Source organism: Nilaparvata lugens, chromosome 3 (genome assembly GCF_014356525.2).
Source record: "Nilaparvata lugens isolate BPH chromosome 3, ASM1435652v1, whole genome shotgun sequence".
NCBI classification, from domain to species: Eukaryota; Metazoa; Arthropoda; class Insecta; order Hemiptera; family Delphacidae; genus Nilaparvata; species Nilaparvata lugens.
The window spans coordinates 8,013,947-8,037,021 of NC_052506.1; the positions used below are offsets into that span (position 1 = coordinate 8,013,947).

The 23,075-nt window shown below is 34.3% G+C and overlaps 1 protein-coding gene across 1 annotated transcript in view; it reads right to left on the reverse strand.

Moving 5' to 3' along the window:
* Positions 1-13,462: 13,462 nt before the first annotated feature.
* Positions 13,463-23,075, reverse strand: part of LOC111059559 (tubulin glycylase 3A) — an 83,975-nt gene continuing 74,362 nt past the window's right edge. The window contains exons 10-11 of the mRNA XM_039425315.1: positions 20,912-21,165; positions 13,463-14,799 (exon numbers count right to left, since the gene is read on the reverse strand). Of these exons, the coding sequence (XP_039281249.1) occupies positions 13,532-14,799; positions 20,912-21,165 (1,522 nt within the window). The 3' untranslated portion in view covers positions 13,463-13,531. The remainder of the gene's footprint in view (positions 14,800-20,911; positions 21,166-23,075) is intronic.

Below are 23,075 nucleotides of genomic sequence, written 5' to 3' on the forward strand. Positions count from 1 at the left end.
AAAATTTTCAAACATGCATTTCTTACTTTAATTATACTGGTGTATAATCTACATAAATAAATATGAGAGTTTCAGTGATTTTAGAGTTTCAGTAGAAATATGGTCATTTCTAATATGCAAATGAGCTACTATTTGAGCGGGAAATTCAAATTTCTCATGATTTATGTTACTACTGAGCTCATTTGTATTTTAGAATTATAACAGGGAGTTAAAAATAGCAAGTGGTAACTGAGGCATTATACCGATTATGCTTACACACATTAAATACTATATGAGTCTAGTTTAGTCGATAATGTGTTTTTATGTACATGGAAATGTAATGTTATGTACATGGATATAGTAAGTAAGATGCCCTTTTTGTAGTGAAATTTTCAAACATGCATTTCTTAATCTAATTATACTAGTGTATAATCTACATAAATGATGAGAGTTTTAACGATTTTGATTAATTTTTGGATTCATGAAAAATGAATCCGTTACCTGTTGCTTTTTTCTGCTGTGCTGTTTTAATTCTCATCCAATACAAATGAGCTCAGTAGTCACAAAAATCCTGAGAAATTTGAATTTCCCGCTCAAATCAGTCGGTACCTCTTGCATGTTTCTGTTGCCCTGGTAGTATTTTAGTTGGTTTTAATTCTGTACCAGGGAGTCAGAACACTTGAAGAGGTAGCAAGCAGGTTTTTCAACGCCTTCCAATGAAAACATAGGCAACCCGCAACACTGATCTACTTTGTGTACCTCTTGCATGTTTCTGATGCCCTGGTAGAAATCTGGTCATTTCTAATATGCAAATGAGCTACTATTTGAGCGGGAAATTCAAATTTCTCATGATTAGCGGGAAATTCAAATTTCTCATGATTAGCGGGAAATTCAAATTTCTCATGATTTATGTTACTACTGAGCTCATTTGTATTTTAGAATTGTAACAGGAAGTTAAAACATAGCAAGTGGTAACTGAGGCATTATACTGATTATTGCTTACACACATAAAATATATGTTTAGTTCAGTTGATAATGTGTTTTTATGTACATGGAAATGTAATGTTATGTACATGATATAGTAAGTAAGATTCCCTTTTTGTAGTAAAATTTTCAAACATGCATTTCTCAATTCAATTATACTAGTGTATAATCTACATAAATAAATATGAGAGTTTTAGTGATTCCAATTGATTTTTGGATTCATGGAAAATGAATTCGTTACCTGTTGCTTTTTTCTGCTGTGCTGTTCTAATTCTCATCCAATACAAATGAGCTCAGTAGTCATAAAAATCCTGAGAAATTTGAATTTCCCGATCATGATTTATGTTACTACTGAGCTCATTTGTATTTTTGTTTTTTGGATCCATGAAAAATGAATCCGTTACCTGTTGCTTTTTTCTGCTGTGCTGTTCTAATTCTCATCCATTACAAATGAGCTCAGTAGTGACAAAAATCCTGAGAAATTTTAATTTCCCGCTAAAATCAGTCAGTACCTCTTGCATGTTTCTGTTGCCCTGGTAGTATTTTAGTTGGTTTTAATTCTGTACTAGGGAGTCAGACCACTTGAAGAGGTAGCAGGTTTTTCAATGCCTTCCAATGAAAGCATAGGCAACCCGCAACACTGATCTACTTTGTGTACCTCTTGCATGTTTCTGATGCCCTGGTAGAAATCTGGTCATTTCTAATATGCAAATGAGCTACTATTTGAGCGGGAGATTCAAATTTCTCATGATTGGCGGGAAATTCAAATTTCTCATGATTAGAGGGAAATTCAAATTTCTCATGATTAGCAGGGAATTCATGTTTCTAAGGATTCATACTATTTGAGTGGGAAACTCAATGGTCTCATGATTAGCTGGAAATTCAAATTTCTAAGGATTTATACTATTTGTGCGAGAAATTCAAATGTCTCATGATTTATGTTACTACTGAGCTCATTTGTATAATTGCTCACACACATTAAATACTATATGTCAAGAGATGATGAAGACCACGAGGGCGTGGAGAGGCAGGATCGGGAGGAAAATCTGAAAAAGCGCAGAAGAGAGGCTGAAGGGCAAAACGCAGGAAAAGGAAAATTGAGGCAAGGAAAAGCATCAGATATCAGCTCGTTTTTTCGTTCCTCAGGGGACGACAAAAGAAATAATTAGTAAAGCCTATCAACAAAACTGTTGTTCAGAACAAATCAATCTGAACGACAAGCATCTGAATGTAGTTGCATTTAATGTGGCTGGAATACAGAATAAATTGAATGATGCAGATTTCTCAAATTTCCTTCAAAATTACGATATTTTCCTCCTCTTTGAGACGTTTATCGAAGATGAAAATAGCTTTCTTCTAGTTGAAAAAAAGTTTCCCCAATATGAAATGATTTGGATTCCTGCAATTAGAGCTACATGCTACGGTAGAGCAAGTGGAGGAGAAATTTATGGAATAAAAAGAGGAAATAATTGTTCGATTCATCCCAAGTTTGTACAAGTCGAAAATAATTATATTGTGAGAATCAAAATTGAATCTTGTATTATGATTAATATATTGCCAGTTTATTTGAATTGTAATCACTGGATGCGTGATTTTAACATAATCCAGGAGGTATTTGAGCAACTGGAAGGACAGAATATTATGCTTATAGGTGATGTAAATGGGAGGATAGGCAATGAGCAAACACTAGATGAGGAGCTGATTATAGGTACACATTGTCTGCAGACCTTCCATAGAAATTCCAAGGATTTACTCCTAAACCGAAATGGGAAAATGCTGCTTGAATTGTTTGAGAACTTTGGTCTAATTATTTTGAATGGACGCTCGGTGGGCGATAAACATGGTGAATTCACATTCTTGGGTCATCAAGGATCTTCTGTGATTGACGTATGCGCTGTATCTTTGGAACTGCTGAGCTGTCTATCGGATTTCTCAGTCATCCCAGCCATATTTTCTGACCATCAACCTATACAAGCAACTATAAAAATTGCAGGAGCAGGAAGACAATCCAAAAACATATTGCCAATTAGACCGAAGCTGAAATGGGTCTCATCAAAAAGAGCTGAATACCGGAGGCGGCTAGAGGAAGTGATTAACAGGAAAGATATCTGGAATATTGACTTGGAAGATGACTGGTGCTATCTTATTGAAGCTATTAATAAAAGTCATCACTTGCATGGGTGGCGCCGGGAAAAATGTTCAAGGAAATTCAAGGATGCAAGCTGAGTGGTTCGACAAAGAATGCCATAGAAAAAGAGAAGAAACCTTCAAATTACTCAATGAGTACAGAAAAACTGATTCAGATGCTATAAAGAGGCAGTACAGTCACGCGAACTCGGAATACAAAAGACTCTGTGGAGAAAAGAAAAAGGCTTACTGGAAGAAATGTGCAGATAGTTTTCAGACGGTGAGAGACTCCAGAGATTTTTGGAAACTGGTTAGGCAACTGAAGAAGAAGCAACATATGGCAGGAGCAAGTATTTCTTTGAAAGACTGGGTGCAGCATTTCAAGGTTTTGTTGAATCCAATAGTACTGGCTGATAGAATGTTGTATCCTGAACCCTATGTGTGTGATGACTTTCTAGATGCACCGTTTCGAAAGGAGGAACTAGATAAGGTGATTCTTCACGTAAAGGATGGCAAAGCCCCAGGCGAAGACAGAATTCCGTACGAATTTTACAAGAATGCTCCAACAGTATTCATGAACAGATTGTTGGAGGTCTTCAATAGCATCTACAACGTTTCTCATGTCGTTCCACAAGACTTCCATACTTCGATTGTGTTTCCAATCTTCAAGAAAGGTGATCCAGAGGATGCTTCCAATTATAGAGGAATATCGTTTGGTAATACTGGAGCAAAACTGTTTACTGGTCTCATCTTGGAGAGGCTGAAGACGTGGATCCATCATCACAACATCCTCAATGAGTTTCAGGCAGGTTTCAGACAGAACTTTTCAACGGTGGACAATATCTTCAGTTTGATGGCCATTATTAAAATGCACCTAGCAGTTAAAAGGCAGAAAGTCTATGCCTTTTTTGTTGATTTTTCGGCTGCATTTGATAGAGTGGACAGGCATGCGCTATTTTTCAAACTATCAGAAATAGGTTTATCAACAAAGATGTTAAAGATTATCCAGAAGATATACAGCAACACATCAGCCAGGGTATGGAGCTCTGAAGGTCTGTCTGATAGATTCTTCACAAAGACAGGTGTCAAGCAAGGCTGTTTACTGAGCCCAATTCTGTTCTCCCTCTTCCTCAATGACATAGAGGACGATATGGAAGGAGGAATAAGACTGAATAACGTGTGCATTAAAATTCTTGCCTATGCTGATGATGTTGTCTTGTTGGCATCCGATAAACTGAGTATGACCAGAATGATTAGAGTACTGGAGGATTATTGTAGAAAGTGGAACTTGCTGATTAACCTGGATAAGTCCAAAATCATCATCTTCAGAAATGGTGGAAGGCAGGGGAGGCTTGAAAGGTGGTGTTTTGAGGAGAGGCCAATAGAGGTTGTTAACTCGTATAAGTATCTGGGAGTAAGATTGTCCACAAAGCTATCATTAACAGAGCATTTTAGAGAAAAATCACTCTCAGCAAAGATGGCTATGAATCACTTCAATGATATCCTCCTTAATGATGGGATACCATTCAAATCAAAGCTACAAATTTTCGATGCAGTGGGAAGGTCTGTAATTTCTTACGCAGCACAGGTGTGGGGAGGAAGAATCTATGATGTGGTTGAAAGTATCCAGCGTTTCTTCCTTAAGAAGGTATTTTGTCTCCCATCATACACCCCGAATCAGGCTTTGCTTCTGGAGACCGGAGTCTGTCCAATCTTCCTGCATACAATAAGGCTACACCTTCAGTTTGTAAAGCGATGTTTGAATCTGCATGAAGGAAGATATCCATGTATGCTATTGAAATTGATGATTCAAAGAAGGCTATTTCTGTATGATGACTGGAGGATGCTGGATGACTTATTTGGCATTCCATGGGAGGGGATAGCAGCAGGTAGTTTGAACATCGACCAGACGATTGACAGGATAGGAAGTAAGCTGCGAGATCAACAGATGCAGCGGGTCGCCATGAGCCAGCGGTACACCATTCGCCGAGAGCTCAATCACTGGAATGATTACATTTATCAAAATTCCAGCTTTCAATTCATCAAGTGGTTCTTCAAAGCAAGAAATGAATTGATCCGACTCAATAAGTATTCATTCAACGGGAACAGACTCTGCTCATTGTGCAATAGGAAGGAGAAGGAGGATGTCACGCATTTCATTGGAAAATGTCCCATACTCGTCGAGTTCAGATGGCAACACTTTGGCAGAGCAGCATTGTCACGGGAAGATCTGAAGAACTACCTAAACGGAGATGACTGGCTAAAGATAGGTGCATACTGTGTTGGTGCATGGAAATACAGACACTACTTGATTTCAGAGTTCAATGGATAGTGCGTTGTGAACTGTTGAATGAACAGTATTTTAAAAACAAGAATGTGTAATTCTGTATGGAGTCTACTCATGACAAACCTCACCCTGACGGTCGTTGACCAAGGGTTTAATGCTTTTCATAATTAAAATTATGTTCTTGTATAATATTATCTAGGAAACAATGTTAAAATAAAAGCACTTATTCATTCATTCATTCATTCATTCATTCAGTCGGTACCTCTTGCATGTTTCTGTTGCCCTGGTAGTATTTTAGTTGGTTTTAATTCTGTACCAGGAAGTCAGACCACTTTAAGAGGTAGCAAGCAGGTTTTTCAACGCCTTCCAATGAAAACATAGGCAACCCGCAACACTGATCTACTTTGTGTACCTCTTGCATGTTTCTGATGCCCTGGTAGAAATCTGGTCATTTCTAATATGCAAATGAGCTACTATTTGAGCGGGAAATTCAAATTTCTCATGATTAGCGGGAAATTCAAATTTCTCATGATTAGAGGGAAATTCAAATTTCTCATGATTTATGTTACTACTGAGCTCATTTGTATTTTAGAATTGTAACAGGAAGTTAAAACATAGCAAGTGGTAACTGAGACATTATACCGATTATTGCTTACACACATAAAATATATGTTTAGTTCAGTTGATAATGTGTTTTTATGTACATGGAAATGTAATGTTATGTACATGGATATAGTAAGTAAGATTCCCTTTTTGTAGTAAAATTTTCAAACATGCATTTCTCAATTCAATTATACTAGTGTATAATCTACATAAATAAATATGAGAGTTTTAGTGATTCCAATTGATTTTTGGATTCATGGAAAATGAATTCGTTACCTGTTGCTTTTTTCTGCTGTGCTGTTCTAATTCTCATCCAATACAAATGAGCTCAGTAGTCATAAAAATCCTGAGAAATTTGAATTTCCCGATCATGATTTATGTTACTACTGAGCTCATTTGTATTTTTGTTTTTTGGATCCATGAAAAATGAATCCGTTACCTGTTGCTTTTTTCTGCTGTGCTGTTCTAATTCTCATCCATTACAAATGAGCTCAGTAGTGACAAAAATCCTGAGAAATTTTAATTTCCCGCTAAAATCAGTCAGTACCTCTTGCATGTTTCTGTTGCCCTGGTAGTATTTTAGTTGGTTTTAATTCTGTACTAGGGAGTCAGACCACTTGAAGAGGTAGCAGGTTTTTCAATGCCTTCCAATGAAAGCATAGGCAACCCGCAACACTGATCTACTTTGTGTACCTCTTGCATGTTTCTGATGCCCTGGTAGAAATCTGGTCATTTCTAATATGCAAATGAGCTACTATTTGAGCGGGAGATTCAAATTTCTCATGATTGGCGGGAAATTCAAATTTCTCATGATTAGAGGGAAATTCAAATTTCTCATGATTAGCAGGGAATTCATGTTTCTAAGGATTCATACTATTTGAGTGGGAAACTCAATGGTCTCATGATTAGCTGGAAATTCAAATTTCTAAGGATTTATACTATTTGTGCGAGAAATTCAAATGTCTCATGATTTATGTTACTACTGAGCTCATTTGTATAATTGCTCACACACATTAAATACTATATGTGTTTAGTTCAGTTGTAATGTGTTTCTATGTATATGGAAATGTAATGTTATGTACATGGATATAGTCAGTAAGATTTCTTTTTGTAGTAAAATTTTCAAACATGCATTTCTTACTTTAATTATACTGGTGTATAATCTACATAAATAAATATGAGAGTTTCAGTGATTTTAATTAATTTTTGGATTCATGAAAAATGAATCTGTTACCTCTTGCTTTTTTCTGTTGTGCCTCAGTAACTGAGGCATCCAATACAAATGAGCTCAGTAGTCACAAGAATCCTGAGAAATTTGAATTTCCTGCTCAAATCAGTCGGTACCTCTTGCATGTTTCTGTTGCCCTGGTAGTATTTTAGTTAGTTTTGATTCTGTACCAGGGAGTCAGACCACTTGAAGAGGTAGCAGGTTTTTCAATGCCTTCCAATGAAAGCATAGGTAACCCGCAACACTGATCTACTTTGTGTACCTCTTGCATGTTTCTGATGCCCTGGTAGAAATCTGGTCATTTCTAATATGCAAATGAGCGGGAAATTCAAATTTCTCATGATTAGCGGGAAATTCAAATTTCTCATGATTAGAGGGAAATTCAAATTTCTCATGATTTATGTTACTACTGAGCTCATTTGTATTTTAGAATTGTAACAGGAATTTAAAACATAGCAAGTGGTAACTGAGGCATGATACCGATTATTGCTCACACACATTGATTACTATATGTGTTTAGTTCAGTTGATAATGTGTTTTTTTATGTACATGGAAATGTAATGTTATGTACATGGATATAGTAAGTAAGATTCTCTTTTTTAGTAAAATTTTCAAACCCGCATTTCTTAATTTAATTATACTAGTGTATTATCTACTTATATAAATATGAGAGTTTTAGCTTGAAGAGGTAGCAGGTTTTTCAACGCCTTCCAATGCAAGCATAGGCAACCCGCAACACTGATCTAATTTCAGCCAAATCTGAGATACTTCTTGTTTCAGTTGCTTCAATTTTTTGTGAGGAATGAAAATCGCTCAAACTTCGTGATCGTATGGTCTTTGATGCGAGAAACACGAATCTGGAATCATATTTGCATTTGCAATTTTTATTTTTCCCTCAAAATTGATGAAAACCATGGACTAACCATCGTGAACCTCACTGAGCCAAATTTGGCTCTCCCAGCTACTGGTCAAGCTTCATCTATTGAGCAAATTTCAGCCAAAACTGAGATACTTTTTTCCAGTGTGTTTTGAAACAGTAAAAAGAAGTGTCTCGGATTTGGCTGAAATTTGTAACATAGATGAAGCTTTGCCTGAGAATTTTGGCACCCGCAGCTACTATACAGAGTGAGTTATGCAGCTTCAAACATAAAATTTGCAACTTTTCAAACGGTCATATTTAATTAATGGTAAGGAATTTTGCAAATCGGATTACAGATTCGTCTTCCTCGCATCAAAGAGCATAAGGTCACGAAGTTTGAGCTATTTTTATTTTTCATAAAAAAATTAGAAAAACCATGCACTAACCATCGTGCGTTTCGAAACAGTAAAAAAATTATATTACTTGAGAAATTAACTAATAGAGCTTTAGTCATCTGACTAAATGAGAGTTAATTTGAAAGTCTTTCAATAATATAAGACTGTAAAAAAACTAATGTTTTTAATCATATTTATTTTCATTAGTATGCTGCTAGAACATCACAAGCTCATTATTTCAATAACAAATTATTAATATATACAACGACGCTTTCAGTTAATTTTATAATTATAAGATTTTTTATAATTATGAAATCAATACAGATAATTGTTACTTCATTATTATGTGCTTCATTGAATTGGTGAGTATAATAGCATATTTTAGATTTCAAGAAAATCTTCCAATAACATTTCATGCTGCACTTAATTTTTTTGGAAATCACAATTTTATAAAATAAATTTACGTTTAATCACATCACAGTTGAACTAATCGAAAGCTTAACAAGTATTTCATGCAATTCACTTTTATAATGTCAATAACTTTTCTTTCAATTGAGAAAATTAAAATACTAAGAACATTAATTTTTATTAACAATATTAATTTCCACTTGATTCTCTCACGTTTAACACCTCTCATTATAGACAAGCTTTTAAAACATTACAAAAATATCTATTTAACAAAACTGAATACAGTCTAGCATATGCACATTATAGTAAGAGCATTCACGTCCCGTCATCTCTATCTAATAGCCTATTGAGTCCAATGATTTATTATTTGTATCATCTTGATTAGCCTCTATCTTATCATTTCCAAACTCATTCAGCCAAACAATGAATAAGGAGACCTACACTTTCTGCAAGTATCTTTAGAAAACAAATGTAACTTGCTCTGATATCATCTTGCAATGATCTAATTCAAGGCTCTCCAACCTACGGCCCGCGGGCCACATCCGGCCCGCGGATGGATTTTGTCGGCCCGCCGAGAGTTATTGCTACAGATTTTTTAAAATATATATCTATACACACACTTTTTTGACAACAACTGTGAGTTCAGTACTCTTCCCTTACTAGCCACTCCATTTCTTAATAAGTGTAAAATAAGCTGTAAACAAGCAGCGACCAACCATTGCGAGATATTAGCAAATGGTCTGCACGGACTGTACATGTCTCTCCCAGAAAAAGACTCTAAAAACATAAAAAACCATGCTTACGCTATGTTTTCTCTTCTTGGATTTACCTACAAGTGTGAGCAGACATTTTGAAAAGCAGATGAACATTTGAAAACAATTTTTATGATCGGAACCACAAAGTTTTTATCCTAAATGGGCGGACATTCTGAGTAGAAAAGAAATGCAATCTTCTCACTAAAAATAAGTATTCTCTTTTGGCTTGGTAACTTTCTGTAAATTCGTGTATTGTCAAGTTGTCTTATTACTATTAAAAAAGTTATCATTTTGTTTAACTTGCTAAATTCATGCATTGTCAAGTTTTCTTATGACCTCTTTACACTCAATAGATTGGACTTTGTATTGAAATAAAATGGTTTGTTTCTTCCTGTGTTTTAATTAAACCTACTTGAAACTCCTCAATTTATTTCAATGGAAATATAATAATTTTACACCCCCCAAATCCCCCGTCGTGTATGTCCCTACAAGTCAGATTCCACGTACATCTTTGTTATTGGCCCTCTAAGCCTCCCAAGAATTAACAATGTGAGCCCTTGGATAAAAAAGGTTGGAGACCCCTGATCTAATTTATTAATGATTCGATCAAAAGTATATGTACCAATAGAAACTATTTCCAAATTGAAGATGAACTCTTCGAATACTGTCTCAAAGTAATAGGCTGATTGTAGTTTTTATTACATTGGGAGTTTATAATCCCTTTTTCTAGACAGAACAGCCCAATTTTATCCATAATATACTATGGAAAAGAAAGAAGATTCACAATAGTATATCCAGTACTTGCTTCGGCAGCACATATACTAAAATTGGAACAATACAATATTATATCCATGGTCAATAATCTGAAAAATCATAAATCACATACCGCACACCTATCAGAATATCCAATAATATTTATTAATAGTTCTATTTAGCTCCATTAGAGTAGATTGTACAAATAAAGATTCCATGCTGAATATATCTAGCCTCTCATTACATCCACCTTAGTAAATGCGAGTTTCTGTCACGCAACTCGATTATAACGACTGTTATAATAGTACGGTACTGTATTATGTAACACAATATTTGGTTATTGATTATAAATTTTCTTACAGAAATCCAGACTCTTTAATTTATGAATGTAGGCCAATAGAAAGCTCAATTATCAATTAACTTGTACTAATCAATGAACCTGGAATGAAGTCTATTAACAGATCACAAGATGAACAGCAAACGTTATTTCATAAATAATGCCAATAATGTATGAAACACTGGGATCATTTCATTCCGCTCACAACGACATTAAAATTACTAACAAAAAAGGTAAGTAAAAAATCATTAATTAGGTAGGTAGAATAAACCTTGTGTTATCGGTTTTAAAGTGTTCTGGACTATTCTTAGCGAATCGTTACATATTCATGCAAATTAGTTAGGTACATCATAATTATATGCGATTTCTTTTTCCAAAACCCTATAATTTCACATAATAAAACTAATCACACACAACGAACATGTTGCAGTGTATTACTATTGTCACCTGGTCATATGGTACATATTATATATGAATCATATATTTATCTCATATTGCTAAGGATTTTTGAGTTTTAAATTAAAAAAGTTTAATGAACAGTGTTTTTGTCTTTGAACAATCTTGTCATCGACAGAAAGATTGTTTATTTCATTTGTTGTCAAAATTAACGTAGCTTCTCTTTTGTTTTTAATAACAAACGTGCCGCTTGTGCGACAGATAAAAATATGTACTTGAAATGGCTTTCATGTTTGGCATTGACTGAGTTTATGTGTAATACCCAAAATTTGACTTTTGGTCTGGGAGAGTGAGAGTGAGCTCGTTCGATAGGACTGAAAGTTAAGTCCGGCTGATCCAGTGAAAAGGGCTAGATTTCGGTTCTTTTAATAATACAGTTATTCTGTCACAGATCGGGCAGTATAAAAATAATTGTATTGTTAAGGGAGACGGGTTCTGAGCCTATTCATTGGTTCAGTTAAAATTTGTTCTTTTAAAATACTAAAGTCGCGATTAAACCAGTGGATGCCAAAGGGAGAAGCCATTTCAAAAAGGTAGGTGACTACTGAATCATTGTTCTTAAATTTTCATTTACACAAAAGATTGAATCACAAGCCACAAAGATTGAATCATCATTAGCTGCAAGCGAGTGTTTTCCCCATTAATTCATATCAAATATTGTTTTTATAATCAAATTAATCTTGTTTTGTTCAAATGTATATATGTTAAAGATTCATTAATTAAAGTTCTAGTTATTCTGTTCTTTTTTTGGTACAATAGTTTTTCCCCTCACAAAAGTTATCATAGTTCTTTTCCCCCTTACATATTTGGTGGAGGCGCCGGGTACATATCCTGCTTACACTATTCAATAGCAGTAGTTTGTAAAAATTGAATGGGTAAGGCATTAATATTTCGAAACATGAGGTGAATAAAAGTTGAAAAAGGGTAATTTGGCCCGGTTGCAAAAAAGCCGGTTCAAATTTAACCGTGATTAATTTCACCAGAGCTAATCAGAGAAGGGGGTTTTGAAAAGACGACTTCACTGATTGATTCTTGTGGAATTAATCACGGTTAAAATTTAACCGGCTTTTGTGCAACCAGCACTTAAGAGTAGCCCTCACCAGATGTTAATAATTTTAAGGTATGGAAAAGTCAGGATTCTAGAGAACCTGATCTTATGGATGTTTCCTTCATGTTATGAAAACCTAATGATAAGAATCACTCTGTGTTCGAATAGAAAATAAGTTACAAGAATGTAATACCTATCCTGTTTTATGGGTGTAATGGAGGCCTAAAAACTGTTTAATAGGCCTAATGAAGAATTATGTTTTAGAATGAATGTTATATGTTTAATGTTTTATGTTAGAATGTTGAATGTACTGAATTTGGATGTACTCGTATATAATAGAGACTAGCCGTCAGGCTCGCTTCGCTCGGCATATCCGTCTAGTCATGGACCCCCGACTGGATCGTCCAAAAATGAGATCAGCGGGCTCGCTTCGCTCGCCTGCTTTTTCCATTTGAGCATGCTTCATCAGAAAGTCAGAGTACTGAGAAAACGCAGAAAAGCTGAGAAAAACGCTGATTTTGGGCGTATCATTGATGAAATATTAAAGTCACCTCATCACAAAATTTTTAGACCCTAGCTAAACCTCTGTACCAAATTTGAAAATTTTCTGTCTACTACTTGATGAAACAACTGAGGATCCGTAAAAAACGCCAATTTTGGGTGTATCTTTGGCGTTATTTCAAATTCCTTCCTACACAACATTATTACACCCTAGCTGAGCTTCTGTAGTAAATTTGAACAATTTCTGTTAATTTGTTCTCGATAAAGCTGAGAAAACGCTGGAAAACGCAGATTTTGGGCGTATCTTTGGCGTTATTTCAAATTCCTTCCTACACAACATTATTCCACCCCAGCTGAGCTTCTGTACTAAACTTGAACAATTTCTGTTCATTTGTTCTCGATAAATCTGAGAAGAAGCAAAAAGACGCTGGAAAAACGCTAATTTTGGGCGCATCTTTGACGTTATTTCAAATTCCTTCTAACACAACATTATTACACCCTAGCTGAGCTTCTGTACTACATTTGAACAATTTCTGTTCATTTGTTCTCGATAAATCTGAGAAGCAAAAAACGCTGGAAAAACGCTAATTTTGGGCGTATTTTCGGAAGTTTTTCCAAATCCGTTCTTATTACGCCTCTAAAGTGCCAACTGAGCATACCTACCTAATTTGAACGTTTTTGGTCCGGTAGATTTTTAGCTCTGCGAGTGAGTGAGTCAGTCAGTCAGTGAGTGAGTGCCATGTCGCTTTTATATATATAGATAAGCTGTAATTCATGATATAATATTCGATAAGGTACATTCATATCACTATCAACATTTTGAAGACAATGTGTTGGACAGAGATGACAAATTGATCGCATGACATTGTTCGGCGCCCATTGGTAGGATTATCTTTTCTCTAGGAGACGGCGTCATTCTCTGGCAGCTGAGTCTGAGGCCGACCGTGTACACGGTGTCTTTGCTGAGTGAAGCACGACTCTTGTGTCTGATCAGAGGCAGCGATGAGTTCTTGGACGTCACGTGGTAGCCGGGCAGAGGAGGAGGAGGCTGACTCGAGCTGGAGGAGGTTGATGAGCTCTGACTGGCATTCCACTTCTTCATCGTTTTCCTCGAGCATACCACGGGAAGTCTGTCCATGAACGTTTTTCTCTTGGGATTGCTGAGTTTCTGGACGAGCTCCTGAACAGTTTCGTTATCAGTCGCCCGCCAATCAATGCCGCGGTGGATCTTGCATGTGACATCTTTCTCTCTGAACGCTTTCAACTTGAGAAGCATTTCCTCACAGCTTGCCCGTGTCTTGTCAACTCGCAACTTCCAATCATGTATCAAGTCCTTACTTTGCTCTGTTTCACACACATTTTTCCATCTCTGTTCATACTTGACACAACGTTGATGTCCTTTAGCTGATCTCTCGGAAGACTTATCTTGAAGTTTCATACAAAGATTGCGTTGCTTCTGTATGATGGCATACATTTTTTGAGTGTCTTGCTTCACCTGATTCACTTTCACATTTGTTTCGGTCGGACTGATATTGTTATTCTCCTTGTCCTTTTCTTTTTCAGGTATAATTTTGGCGGAATCTTCAGTCTTATTAGTAAGAAGCGTCGACGAGTTCGGAGGCTTTCCAGATTCAGTTTGAGAGTCGTCATCCTCACTCTCAGAGTCCGACTGATCACTGCTGCTAGAATCGTATTCTTCAGTGGACAAACCCACGTCACAATTAGGCATACTGATTTCTTTCACCGAGTTGGGCAGCTTCACTGAAAGTGTGTTTGCGTTTGAGAATGTTGTGGTGGGGGGTGTTTTCACGAGTTCCTTGGACAGTTCGACCGACAGATCTTCGATGTAATTCTTGACTCGAGACGGAGCCAGCGGTGCGATGGTCTCGTGGTGTGGTTCAGCTTGTATCGGCTCCAAAGGCCGCCTTCTTCGCTTTGTTTTCGGGCTCCTCTGTATCTTCGAGCCTCGCACAGTCAAATTCATGCCCATGTAGGGTTGAGGCGGAGCAACATGTTGTCGATACACCAGTTCAAACATTCCAGTATCAGCCATTTTGTTTTGTCGTCTGTCCACAACCACTGGAACATATGTTAGAGAAATTCAATTAGGTCTAAATATTACATTAACAGAAATTAACATGAATCTAAAATTAAGAAAAAAGTACCTACTTGTATCAACCCGACAACTCAGCAATCAGTCTGAATTCAATTAGGTCTAAATTTAACATTAACAGAAACTAACATGAATCTAAAATTAAGAAAAAAGTACCTACTTGTATCAACCCGAGAACTCAACAATCAGTCTGAATATAATATAACTGACATTCTTAAAACGTTTCCATGATAAAATATGATCATGAAATTATATATCAATAATTATGGAATTATTTGGGTATCTATTAAACTATTACTATATACCAAAAACACAAAGTTTCCAAAAATAACATTTTTTAATAGACATACTGTAATCTTGAGACTAACAAATATTGTCAACAGTTATTTATATAAGGGCGGAATAATAAACATGAGTGATAAATTAACAAACCTTCAGGGTGATTCTAGTATGTAGCCTACAGTAGATGAACTACTAAATGAAGAGTCGTAAATTACAATGAGAAATATTAGTACCATGTTTTCAATAAATTAACTTCATTTATCCTATTATATTAGGCGAGTAATTTCTGTATAAATTTATATAGTTGGCTATTTATTTATATCCTATACTCTGAGTAGACTTTTGCCCACACCTTCTTCTACCAGAATTCCCAGTGTCGCTCTGGGCCGGCTAGACTCAGTCGGCGTTTGGATTACCGAGCGTCTTCAAAACTAGCTCTAAAATCAATTTCCCTCACTAGTTACGATATACATCGTGACAATACTAATATAAACGAGCAATTTCTGTTTATATGTTTATATATCTGTATGTGACCGGATCTCGAAAACGGCTCTAACGATTCTCACGAAATTTGGAAGAAAGTAGGTTTAGGATATGAAAAATCGATTGCACTTGGTCTCAACCCTGGGATAACTCGCTGAAGGACATTAGAAGGATAAAAAAATACGTCCTTGGAAAAAAAGCTGGAATTTTTGTCGTCTGTCGTCGATACCGTAATGGAAGTGAGTGAGCGAGTGCATGTGTGGGTTATTCCTCAGCTGATCTCGCAAGAAAAACATATTTATTCAATTTATCTTTTTTTTACAAAACATGTTTACTTCAGATAGCCCAAAATAGTAACTATATGTTGTTAGTGTAGAATAGTACATGGTATATTAACAAATATTGTAGCAAACATAATATATCGTTCTATATGGAATTCATAGTATATTCATTCATAATTAATGATGTGTTTGTTTTTTGAAGTGTGAATGAATTGTTATTTTCATGAGTGATAGTAGCTTAACCTAGATTTTGATTTGGACTGTAGTTTAAATTTGAAAAGGGACAGTTTTGGGCAGTTGAAGCCAGTTGATCCTCCTCATATAACTGTAATAGTATATTTCGCACCTAGAGCAGAAAATGAGATTTTTCCAGCTCGAAATCGGTTTTCAAGTCCGAGGCCGTAGGCCGAGGACTAGAAAAGATTGAGAGCTGGAAAACATTTTGCCCGTGGTGCGAACGATATTTTTCGCCACACTATAGGTATTGCTGACAAATAAATAAAGAATACAAAATAAAGAATACTCGTTAAGCTATCGTACCTATCTCTTGATTTTAGTGGTAGAAGATTTGCAGTCAGGATTTCAGATTCTTTTAAAATTTCACTTGGAATACCACAGTCATCTTCAAGCATTTTTGAAAATTCGGAATGCACTAATCAACAATAAATAATTGAATAAAACTGGTTGCGAAGCGAATTAGTTTGATTCGAACTGGAACTAAAATCATGGCGACTTCAGCTTATTATGAAAGTGGACAATCGCCCGATCTAGCGGATGACTTATTAATAATAATTAGCGCGTTGTTTCCAGCCATAAGCGGCTGGAAAGAGACAACTTTCTGGCCTAGACCGGAAAAGAAACCCTTTTCTGACGTCGTCTGCAAACAAGGTCTTTCAGATCTACGTAGGGACTGGAAAACAGCTGCTTTCTGTGCAGTGTGGCGAAAAAATAATTGTACGTCTGAGAAAATGAATATAAACTATATATTCAATCTTTCGTTAAAAATGTTCTATGATTTTACACTCCAGAGCGAAGCTCGGTTCCCCGATATTGGTTTTTTATCTAGTTATTTATATGGTTATTTATATCCAACAAATCTCGAAAATGGCTCTAACGATTTTCACGAAACTTGGAACATAGTAGGTTTATGATATAAAAATTCGATTACACTAGGTCTTATCCCTGGGAAAACTCGCTGAAGGACATGAAAAGACATAAATATTTTAATCAAGATTGTGTTGAAAGTCTAACGAACTTGAATTCATATAAACAGTTATGTTGAGGATAAACATCACTATATGGATGAACTCGCTTAAAACTAAGTTATTTAGTTAAAATTCAATTAAACTATGGTTTTCGAATGAATTCTTCAACACAACTGCTATAAAACTTATGAAATTAATCATTGAAACAGGTTACCATGCAATTATTGATTAACTAAAACAAATTTTGAAGCGACCAATTAAGTAAATGATGTACAATAGTTCATCTAAAACTTGAATGAATTGTTCCCCTTATAGAGTATTCACATTTGATATCCTTCTTCAAACAAATATTTCACAACAATGAAAAAAACATTAGAATATCGTCTAAAAATATCAGGAATTTATTAGAGTTATGAACATGTTTCAACACCTATGTTGTCTTCTGCAGTGTGTTGTCTTCTTATATTCATCCTTAGAAAATCAGCTAAGACTTTCGTCTGTGGATAATAAAAGTGAGTGAGCGAGTGCGTCTGTGGAAAATCAAAATATCTCATCCCCGAAATTCATAAACTGACGTATAGCCAGCTGTAAAATATAAACACTACCTAAAAGATAAAGAAACATAAGGGTTTAAAAGGTTAAATTATTCATAATAATTGATCAAAAATATTAATCATATTTGAAATAAAAACATATCTATTTCGCGATGTTTCCAAATTCATAAAAAAAGTTATTTTTCTTTTAATCCTTCAACCTTTAAACTTTTTTTAGCACATGCACTCAGCTGCTGGGTGGCTTTTAATCAATTAGAAATTTCAATCAACTTGATCAAAATATCTGATTTGTTGACATGACATGGTATATCATTCAAAATTAGAGTACCTATATCATAATTTTCAAAGTTAATCATTATTTTACAGTTTTAAGTGATTAGTGAGTGTCATTTTGTTATTCAATTTGGTTTGTAGACAATCAAAACTAAAACTTTTCTGTTTTCAAATGTTTGGACTAGGAATTGGACCTGAATACAAGTGTATGAAACATAAACTATTTTTTGTAATATTTTATAGTGTATAAATCAAAATTCGGGGAAGAAACTGTTATGGGCTGTGCCTGTTAGTCCTTCCCCAATCATTTAAAGAATTATTGTGTTCTGTTTACTACTGTAATAATAAATTAAGAGCGAAGCTCGGTGCCCCGATACTCAATAGTAACAGAAACAATTCGAAGCAACATTTTTTGTTTGACATGTTTTAATTTAGCACTACAATTATTGGGGGACCGAACTTCGCTCTGTACTATAAAAGCATAGAAAATGTATAACAAAAGAGGAAATTATAATATATTTAAAGTTTATATTTTAGAATGATATACTTTGTTTGCTACAATATTTATCAATATTTGTACATGCTAGTGAAAGAAGCTGTGTGTAGTTTTGCGTTCAAAATTTTATAAAATAACTTGATTAATTCAATATAAATTGATAATTAAGTGTTGTATTTAAAAATGGTTGGTATTTTGATTTCTCTAAATTAAAAATGTTTAGCTTATATATATTTTTGGACGAAAATTGAACTTGAACGTTTTACAGTAGAAACATAACCTATTTTTTGTAATATTTTATAGTGTATAAATCAAAATCGGGGAAGAAACTGTTTTGGGCTGTGCCTGTAGTCCTTCCCCAATCATTTAAAGAATTATTGTGTTCTGTTTACTACTGTAATAATAATAAGAGCGAAGCTCGGTGCCCCGATACTCAATAGTAACAGAAACAATTCGAAGCAACATTTTTTGTTTGACATGTTTTAATTTAGCACTACAATTATTGGGGGACCGAACTTCGCTCTGTACTATAAAAGCATAGAAAATGTATAACAAAAGAGGAAATTATAATATATTTAAAGTTTATATTTTAGAATGATATACTTTGTTTGCTACAATATTTATCAATATTTGTACATGCTAGTGAAAGAAGCTGTGTGTAGTTTTGCGTTCAAAATTTTATAAAATAACTTGATTAATTCAATATAAATTGATAATTAAGTGTTGTATTTAAAAATGGTTTGGTATTTTGATTTCTCTAAATTAAAAATGTTTAGCTTATATATATTTTTGGACGAAAATTGAACTTGAACGTTTTACAGTAGAAACATAACCTATTTTTTGACATTTTATTAATTTATCAAAATTTGGGAATGGAATAGATTTGGGCCAAGCTTGTTGTTCCTTCCTAATCATATTTATATGATTTGTGATTCTGTCCACAAATAAATAAATAAATAAATATACTATGTACTATTCTACACTGTCGATTAATTTTCTTGTGAGATCAGTGGATTGAATGCAATAGTTCAACAGCTAAGGGGCATAATTTTGTCTCACTCCCACACACGCACTCGCTCACTCACTTCCATTATCGACAGACGACGAAACTTTCAGCTGTTTTTCCAAGGATGAATAATCCTTTTAATGTCCTTCAGCGAGTTATGCCAGGGATGAGACCTAGTGCAGTTGAATTTTTGTATTATAAACCTACTTTGCTCCAAATTTCATGAGAATCGTTAGAGCCGTTTTCGATATCCGGTGACATACAGACTTATAAACAGAAATTGCTTGCTTGATATTATTGACCAAAGCGAAGCTGAGGTCTTAGTTTCGACTCGATCGGCTTTTGCCTGTTTGTTTGTTTGTTTGTTTGTTTGTTTGTTTGTACCGCAGTTACAGTCGCAGTTATTGTCCGATTTGGATGAAATTTGGTATGCAAGTTCTTTGAAACAAGGCGCAGAAACGTATGTGTAACGATTTTTGATAAGACCACTGGTTTTTTGTAATTAAAAAAAAAAACGTAAACTAACCTCAATCCAGAAAGGATGTGTCTTTGAAGATACATCAATTCATGTTCATACATTTTCAAATCTATTGTTATGACCAAAATGGTTAGACCGTGGCTTCTCACACTGTGGACCCAGGTTCAAATCTCATTCCTACCATTTTTTTTTTTGCATATATACTAATTGTTTTATCTTATTCTAATAATATATCACTATAAAATAAATTATTATAAATTAATTTATTATTTATTAGACTAATTAAATTGAATCATCTTATTATAATTATTAAATTGATTTATCAAATTAAATGGATCAATTTTTTTTTTAAATTCTTTATTGTATTGGAGTCCAATACTGCAGTTGTAGAAAGAAATTTTTATGTAAAGTTATAAAGGTTAATTTTGTTTTTCTTTTTGTGTAGTTGAGAAGTTGATATTGTGGTAATTATTCATATTGAATGAAAAATACTAAGAAATTGTCAAAAAACCACATATTTATTGATACTTAGAAAGACCGGTTTCGGTGATTACACCATTGTCAATCTCTGATAAACTCTGATAAAGACCGACACCGGTCTTTCTAAGTATCAATGAATCTGTGGTTTTTTGACAATTTCTTATTCTTTTCCATTTAAAAGGTAAAATTTGTATGTATTTGATATAAAGGAACCTCCTTGATAAGTCCAGTGTCCCTTCAAACAGTGTCTCTAGCACTTTAAATGGAGAAAATAATAGATGACATGGCTGAATCTTCACAATATTCTGTACTTATTGTACTGGCCCTTCTCATTAGATTGAATGAAAAAGACTAAGAAATTGTCAAAAAAACCACTGATTTATTGATAATTAGAAAGACCGGTTTCGGTTATTACACCATTGTCAATCTCTGATAAACTCAAAAAAAACCTTCTCATTAGATTGAAAGTTGTATATTCATGAGCGAGGTCTACTGTTCGCAGAACTACTAGTAGGATACAATTAAAACTAGAGGACTCACCTTTTATTACATCCTCAAGGCACTGTGCACACATCCTGGCCGTGACACTGGTCGTTGGTGACATGCAAGGAGAAGAGTTGATTTCAATCAACCAGGGCACCAGATCTTCAGTAAGCATGAAATCAGCTCCATACAATTCAAAACAGTTTTTCCTCTGTTCCATGTGTTCTTGAGCAGCTAATAGAGTCCCAGTTATGCTTTCTCTCATCCCAGGATAAATTATTTTGTCCCACATATCAGCTTGGCCTATTGCTCTGAAAATAATTAAGCTCCAACATGATGAAGTATTGTGTTAATGTTAGTAATGTAATGTGTAAAGTAAAGTGTGAATTAATGTGTTATGAAGTATTGTGTAATGTGTTTATTGGATAATGATTCTTATAGGAATTGAATCGGCCTGAAGAGAAAGGGAACATGTCAAAATTTTTCATTTTTTATGGTTGAAATGAGTTGTTTACTGTGGGATAGCCTACATCGATTGGAGCTGAAAGGGAACATGTCAGCATTCTCTTTATACAAGAAACAGATATCGTATTTTTGCTGTACTGGAATGAAAGGGAACTAATCATGACACACATGTTTCCTTTCAACCCCGAACATTCGAAAATCAACTGTTTGTCAGTTGTGATTTTTATTATATTATTGTATTTTATATTATATTGTATTATATTTATATTATATTATATTTTTATTATATATTGTATATTATATTATTATATTATATTGTTGGTTTACCTGCTTTGATTCACGCGTTTCTTTGAGGTTAGATTTCTTTCGGTTGAGGTGTTTATTGTAAAAGTTGAAGAGTGATAATGTTATCAGCTGCTCTTAGTGAGAATTTGTGTGTATTTTTGGCTTCAAAATTTATAAAATAACTTAATTAATTAATTAATTCAATGTGCAGTGATAATTAAGTGTAATATTTAGCTATAATTTGGTGATTTAATTTTTCTAAATTTAAAATTTGCATCTCATATTTATTTTTGGACTAAATTTGAGCTTGAACTTTTTACAGAAGAAAAATTACCTATTTTTTGGACATGTAATCAAAATTTGGGAATGGAATAGTTTTGGGCCAAGCCTGTTGTTCCTTCCCAATCATATTCATATGATTTGTTATTGTATCCACGAATAAATGAATGAATGAATATCATCATGAGTAAAAGGAAGTTTAACAAAAAACTCAATTTTAAGGGGTGAATCTTATATAAGTGCTTATACTGGATTAAAATGGTTGTCTTAAAAAAGTTTGCACCCTAATGACAAAAAACAATCCTGAAATTATCAATACTTTCATCTGTATTCAGTTTTTTCTCTCCCCTGAAAAATTCTGATTTTTGACATGTTCCCTTTTTTTCAGACCGATTCAATTGTTGGGTAATACATAGTGGTTGTCAATGTTGAGATAATGATAGAATCTAAACAAGAATTTTTAGAATCCAATATAATTTTTCCAAGTGAAATGGATTGGAAATATCCATTTGATAGTCTATATTTTCTCTATTTGAAATTTATTTCTATACACACAATATGAGTATAATATTTATATTTGCAATTAAAGCGATTGCTAACTGCAATCAAATTTGTCATCATAGTAAACGATAATTGGAACAAACAAAAATTGGGAGAAGAAAATTCTCTACTAGCAATAATTCATATAGAGATTTTTTATGAAAACATTTTTAACAAGTTATCATACATGATCAAACCGTAGAATCATTAATACAATCTCATACAACAAATGCACACAAATACAATCCTTATCTCTCATTAAAAAATTCACACCGCAAACTTTTCTACATTTTTTTTCTCTTTGAAACTTGTAGGCCTCAGGTATTTTTTGTTTTATCAAATATCGTTTTTCAGGAAACAGCCCCGAAAGAATTTTTCTCGACGGTTCCATATGTATTTTGGGGCGCTGAATTCGAATCTGAGATTTACTGACACGCCAGAGGGCGGCTTCATCCTCAAAACACCCAAAGACCCCTGAAATTTCGGACTTTTTTCATTTTCCATTTAGAATTAATTGCTCTTTCAAGTGATGTGTGGTTTTTTATCTATATTAGAAAAATATCCAAGTTGTGTAGGGTAAAAATAAGTGGTAAGTTTGCATAATTTCGAAACCCCTTAAAAAATACCCCTTTTTTGAAAATTCATATCTCCG